The 6,314-nt window shown below is 54.8% G+C and overlaps 1 protein-coding gene across 1 annotated transcript in view; it reads right to left on the reverse strand.

Annotated features, from left to right (window-relative positions):
• LOC311527483 (epithelial sodium channel subunit beta-like) overlaps nucleotides 1–820 on the reverse strand; it is a gene marked incomplete at its 3' end in the record, with an annotated part of 32,151 nt that extends 31,331 nt beyond the window's left edge. Inside the window, exon 1 of the mRNA XM_084641513.1 lies at nucleotides 328–820. Within this exon, the coding sequence (XP_084497639.1) occupies nucleotides 328–638 (311 nt within the window). The 5' untranslated portion in view covers nucleotides 639–820. The remainder of the gene's footprint in view (nucleotides 1–327) is intronic.
• Between the last annotated feature and the right edge of the window lie 5,494 nt (nucleotides 821–6,314).

Below are 6,314 nucleotides of genomic sequence, written 5' to 3' on the forward strand. Positions count from 1 at the left end.
CAGATTTTCCCAAGATTTTCTCATACAAACAAAACTAGGCAGCCCCTTTGCGTCAACTTGGGTGACCCAACGAGGGGGCTGGAACACTTTGTACAGTGGGGGTGCAAACCCTGGATATGATGGAAACCACTTCACACCAGGGGGTGCGACTGCCCCCTCAGCACCCCGAGCTCCAGCACCTATGGACACCCGGTTGCACTGTGACAAAATCTGCTGCATGGACAAAATGCAAATATATTTGTTATAACTGGGCCCGGTGGCAGAGTCCCAAAGGGGCAGCAGCCACTCCCCCGGACTTGTCGAGTGCAGAGGCCCTAAGGAGCTCACTTGAAGGGGCTGGCATTGCAGACTGTGACCGCTGGGAATGCCATGGCTTTAAATCCCACCGAGAGCGATGGAGTGACACCATAGGAGAAATATCCCTGCACAACTGTCCCCCAGTGCAGAATAAGCAGCGACACTGAGAGCAGCACCAGGAAGAACCAGAACACTCTTTTCTTCGGCCCCTCTCGGATGATGTGCTTGGGTCCATGCGTGTTGGTGTTATCGCAGTACCAGACCAGCAGCTCTTTGTATGTGTATCCCGGCCCCTTCTGGAGACGGTGCAGCACACCAATGAAATACTGCTTCAAGGGCATTGCACTGCCTGCTAAAGAGACAGGAAACAATTCAGAGCAGGAGCATCCCGGGCAGCCAGGATGGGATTTTCCAGAGAGACAAAAGGAACAAGGTTCCCAACTCCCCCTGAAATTCAGAGGGAGCTGGGCACCTAACAGGTGCCTTTGAAACTTCTGGCCCTCAAGCTTCAGTTCCACTGGACAGATGAGCTACAGGACACATGGAACATTACTGACATTTTAGTGTAAACGTGATTTCACAACATCCCCAAGAGGACTCTTCCTCGAGAACGGAGCTCCCCTCCCTGAGCTTGGGTGGGTGAGTGGGACATACTGGTGGGACATTGGAACCTCCTTTGTTTGCTGGGATTTACACCGGTAGCACGCACAATGGGTGAGGCAGTTCCCAGACAAGGTGAGTGCGTGGACCTTGACCTGGGCAACTCACAAAGGTTTGGATCCCATAATGTCAGGCACCTCCTAAATGCATCCCAGCTCGGGAGAATCCTCTGGGGGCCTGCCAGCTGCAAAGGGACTTGCTTCCTGTGAAAATGGCTTGTTTATTGTGTGTCTAACTGGGGAGTGGGGAGTTGCGGATGGAGCTAGGAGACTAAACATGGGGAAGAACACAGAAAATAACTCAGGGCTCCACCAAACCTCTCACTGTCACTGTGATTCTAGAGCCCTGCCCCCCCCCCAAACCTCTCACTGTGATCCCAGAGCCTGCCCCCCCAAACCTCTCACTGTGATCCCAGAACCCTGCCCCCCAAAACCTCTCACTGTGACCCCAGAGCCCTGGCCCCCAAAACCTCTCACTGTGATCCCAGAGCCCTGGCCCCCAAAACCTCTCACTGTGATCCCAGAGCCCTGGCCACCAAACCTCTCACTGTGATCCCAGAGCCCCGGTCATGCCTGCTTCCCCCGAACCTCTCACTCTGTCTCAGAGCCCTTGACACCCTCCCATACACCTCCACCCCAGCCCTCTCACTGCATCCCAGGGCCCCAGCCCCAAACCGCACTGCATCACAGAGCCCTGGCCACCCCACACACCTGCCCCAAACCTCTCACTGTGTCACAGATCCCCAGCCACCCCCCACCCCTCTCACTGCATCCCAGGGCTCCAGCACTCCCCCCCACCCCCCGCAAGTCTCACTGCATCCCAGAGCTCCAGCTACCCCACCCACCTACCCCAAACCTGTCTGCATGTTCCTGGAAGTCAGATGCCAGCACTGCTCTTGGTGCCCATGAGCCTTGAGTACCTTCTAGCCATCCTCTCGAAAGCCTGAGCATTGCACCCTTCAGTGCCATGAGACACTGGTACTCACGTCAGGCCTCCCAGCTGGCGTCAGGCCGCTGCTGACTTGGGGCGAGGGAAGGTGGGGGTTAGTCTCTCTCTCTCACTTTTGGATGAAAATCCCAGGATCCTCATCCACCCCACTCTGGCTGCTGACTCTGTGCTTCAGTGTCCTGCACCTGGCTGCGCGGTACAAGCTGTTTGGGGCCAGGGTTTTATGGTCAATATAGTTCACCTGTTGTACAGCACAGGTAGGGCTGTGAGCTGTGTGCACGGCAGAGCGGCTGCAGGGCGGGAGTGGCTGCTCTGTTAAGCATTGCTGCTCCTTCAGGTAACATAAGAGCAGCAAACGCCTGGCTCCTAAACCCAGCACGCAGCAAGCTCAGCCTGGTGTTTCCGATATGCCGTCAGGCGATGAAATGGGGAGGATTCCATTCAGTTTAATTCAATTGAGTGTATTGGCCTGACAAGCTACCAGAGCAGGGTTGCTAAAATGAAAGAAAGAGGCAGGCCTGTGAGGTCTGGGGGCTGGTCCCCCCGGCCCGTCCAGGCGAGGGCTGCAGCGTATCTGGGGGCTGGTCCCCCCGGCCCGTCCAGGCGAGGGCTGCAGCGTATCTGGGGGCTGGTCCCCCCGGCCCGTCCAGGCGAGGGCTGCAGCGTGTCTGGGGGCTGGTCCCCCCGGCCCGTCCAGGCGAGGGCTGCAGCGTGTCTGGGGGCTGGTCCCCCCGGCCCGTCCAGGCGAGGGCTGCAGCGTGTCTGGGGGCTGGTCCCCCCGGCCCGTCCAGGCGAGGGCTGCAGCGTGTCTGGGGGCTGGTCCCCCCGGCCCGTCCAGGCGAGGGCTGCAGCGTGTCTGGGGGCTGGTCCCCCCGGCCCATTCCCAATCTGGTGGCTCCACAGCACCATGCCATCTCTTTCCTCTGGCCTGGGCAGGCCCTATTGTCCCTCGTAGCTTGTTTTCCTGAGCCCTGGTAACTGGAGGCCAATCTGGATTAATGCCAGGGCTTTAGGGGTGGCAGGCCACGGCCTCGGGCTCTGGTGGCCCTGGTGCAGCGGGGCTCAGGTAGGCTGTCCGCATGCGGTGGCCCCACGCCGCTCCCAGAAGGGGCCAGCTGCTGGCACGTCTCTGCGGCCTCTGGCAAGCAGGGTGGGGAGGAGGTTCTTGGTCTCCTGAATCCCAGCCTGGAGCCCCCTCCTGCACCCAAACTCCCTCCCAGAAAGAAACTAATATAACAGCTGTTCTCAAGTAAGTAGTAGGCTATTTTGAATTAACTATATTCTACATGTTTTAAAACTCAAATGTAACCACAGAATGGCTTTATGTTAAATAAGAGGCAAGTTTAGTATAGTGTTAATAGCCTCGATGCCATAATTGTGATCATTTTGTTTTAAATTAGGAAAAAGACTTGGATACAGGGGCCCCACAAAATCTAATAGCCCTAGGCCCGCAGAAGAGTTAATCTGGCCCTGAGTGGAGGAAATACCTTTCTCACACTTGTCTATTGGACAGTGGAGTAGGAAGGGTCTGTGCTGTACACTCACACTTAAAACGTAGCTGGATAAATGGTAAGAGTCTGGGGTCAGGCTAGATCATTACAATGGGCCCTTTGGGTCTTAAAATCAATGGAAGATTAATTTAGCCCGACAATTGTTACATTTTCTCCAACAGCCTTGGAGAACATGTTGGTAGAATTTGAAGAAAGCTACTCTAAGTGTTATTTGAGTTATGTTGTTAGAAAAAGACCCAATTTTAAATTGTGTGTGAGAGAGAGAGAGAGAGATGGACTTAGCCCTTCCTACCCAGTGGCCAGGCGCGGCCTCCTGGCCTCGCTATACATTAACTTTATGATGGTTCCTAAGCCCACAGGCAGCAGCCCCACCCAGCTCTGAGCTGCTCTCCCTCATTCCTGGGCACTGGAGAGGCAGAATTGCACATGAATTGCACAGCTGGGAACAGGCCCTTGGTCTCCTGAATCCCAGCCAGGGGCTCTATTTATGCCTTATTGAAATAACCTGCAGTGGATCCTATTTCAGGGGTCCCTGCAGCAGCTCAAGAGCTGAGGGCGGGGCAGTGGTGGGTGTTATCCCTTCCCACATTTTCAGCACCGTGGGAGTCCTTGGACTAGCTCCTGGGACTAGTCTGTGACAATAGCTCCTTTCAGGGCATTAGGTAGCACATTTCTCACTATGAAACTGTTTAATCTTGAGCTGCGGACCAGCCCAACATACCTTCTGACCAGCCTGCACAGGGCAACACCCATCCAGCTGGCAAAGCTCAATCTCCGTTTCTTCCAAGGGCTGTAATGATTTCTCTGCTACTCTTGGTTTACTCCAGTTCTGTGTGAACCCAGTGATGACACTGATCAGCGATTGCCTTCTGTTTCGCTGGAGTTGGCCATGGAATGTATTGGTACAAAACTCGCATCGAGAGGATATTCACCGTGATGATTTCCATTCTCCTTTACCCTCTACAGAACCCCACCTTAAAACCTACCCGTGCTGTGATCCCCGCCATTCCCTCCTGCCTGCCAGTGGCCAGCCAAGAGACTAGCCAGGAAGTCTGGTCTTCTCCTACCTCTGGTCATTTTATTCTTCCAAACCACCCCAATTTATTGTCTTTTTCATCCACCTGTTGCACCCTGATGCCCAAGACTATGAGGATGCTGAGGCAGGACTGCCTTAGCTGTTACTTCTCTGTGCAGCACCTGGCTTAGCAGGGCCCTGATCCTTGATTGGGATTCCCAGGTGCCACCGTAATATAAACAACTACAAACATATGGACAGGACATCCCCCCTTTTTTGCATCGTCTTCTATCTTCTGGAGCCACGTGCTGCCAAGGAGTGTAACTGATGCCAGTTCTAAAAGCCGTGTGTAAGACAGTTCCAGTCAGGGTGAACTTAGAAGCGGGCGTCAGGTTTTCATAAAGATGCCCGTTTACTGCTCTTCAACAGCGACAATGAGAGCAATTCCTGAACCCTGGCTGCCCAGCCGCACAGTTCTGCTCTGAATTCCAGTGACTCAGCTTCCCCTCCCCGCATCATGGCACCAAAAGAAAAAACGGCACCTGCAAGTCCATGCCCAGTAACTGGCACAAGCGCCAAGTTCTGGGACCTCTCTTCCTAGCTGGGCGCCTGCCCAGAGTTATTTGCTCTGTAAAGAGCAGTAACATCTACAGGCCGGAAACGAAAGGCAAAGACAGTGTTGAGTTGTGAAGTGTTTGTGCCTTAAAGAATTTGGGGACAGAGGAAGAGTCAGGTGGAAAAACATGCTAGTAAGTCAGGGGAGGAGCATAGCGTTTCAGGCCAGAAGGAACCAGATCATCCAGTCAGACCTCCTGCATAGCCCAGGCCACCAGCAGCACCCACCACCTGCAACCCAACAACCAAAGTCACACCAAACTATGACAGCCCACAAGGAATGAGACTATGATGTGCCACAAGCAGAGAGCAGGAGGGGCCCAGGTACCCCTGGGCACCGGGTCCCTGCAAATGGCAGGGAAGTGATTGAGATAGACCCAGATAATCCTGACAAGTGATCCACACCCCAACGCTGCACAGGAAAGCAAAACCCCCCAAGGTCACCCCCAATTCCTTCCTGCCCCTACACATGGTGATCAGTTAGACCCTGAGCATGGGAGCAAGAACCAGGCAGCCCAGCACCTGAGAGAGAGCTTGCTCAGAGCCACCTCGGAGCCCTGGCCCTGTCCAACCTCCCATCTCCAGCTAGAGCCATCAGAGGAAGGTGATGACAAAACCCCACAACCAACCCAAAACAGGGGGAGGAACCTCTTCTAGACCCCTACAGGTGGTGGCTGAAGCCTGAAGCTGTTGGCCAGGCCAGAGGTTGGCTGGGCAGGGCCTGACCCAGTGCTCTGGGACAACCGCACCTTCCACGGAGGTTTGATGGGCGCTTCAGTGACAATATTGACACTGGTCTCAGAGGAGCAGCCGTGTTAGTCTGTATCCGCAAAAAGAACAGGAGGACTTGCGGCACCTTAGAGACTAACACATTTATTTAAGCATAAGCTTTCATGAGCTACAGCTCGCTAACACTGACCTCTGAAAAGGAAGGGCCTTGCAAGGTGGGGCAGGGGAGTGGCACAGAGGGAGGAGCTTGGATACCCCAGGGATGGTCTGGGTGAGACCTGAGACAGATCCCAGGCTACTTTGGTGAAGAGCAAGGGTGTGAAAGAGGCACAGGGCCATGAGGGAGATGGCAAGACAGAGGACAGGAGGGATATGCCACACAGAGCAGGGGAGAGTCTGTCCCTCTTCCAGCCCCTGGGGATGGCTAACAAGCTCCCTACCTGACAACCACCGTGCAGACACAGATCCTGTCATGAACCAGACATCTGCTGTCTGCTTCCAGCTCTCTCTCCTCCGCCCGTTCCTAGCTACGGCAGACG

This window comes from Lepidochelys olivacea, assembly GCF_965140295.1.
Source record: "Lepidochelys olivacea isolate rLepOli2 genome assembly, chromosome: 10".
Taxonomy (NCBI): Eukaryota; Metazoa; Chordata; order Testudines; family Cheloniidae; genus Lepidochelys; species Lepidochelys olivacea.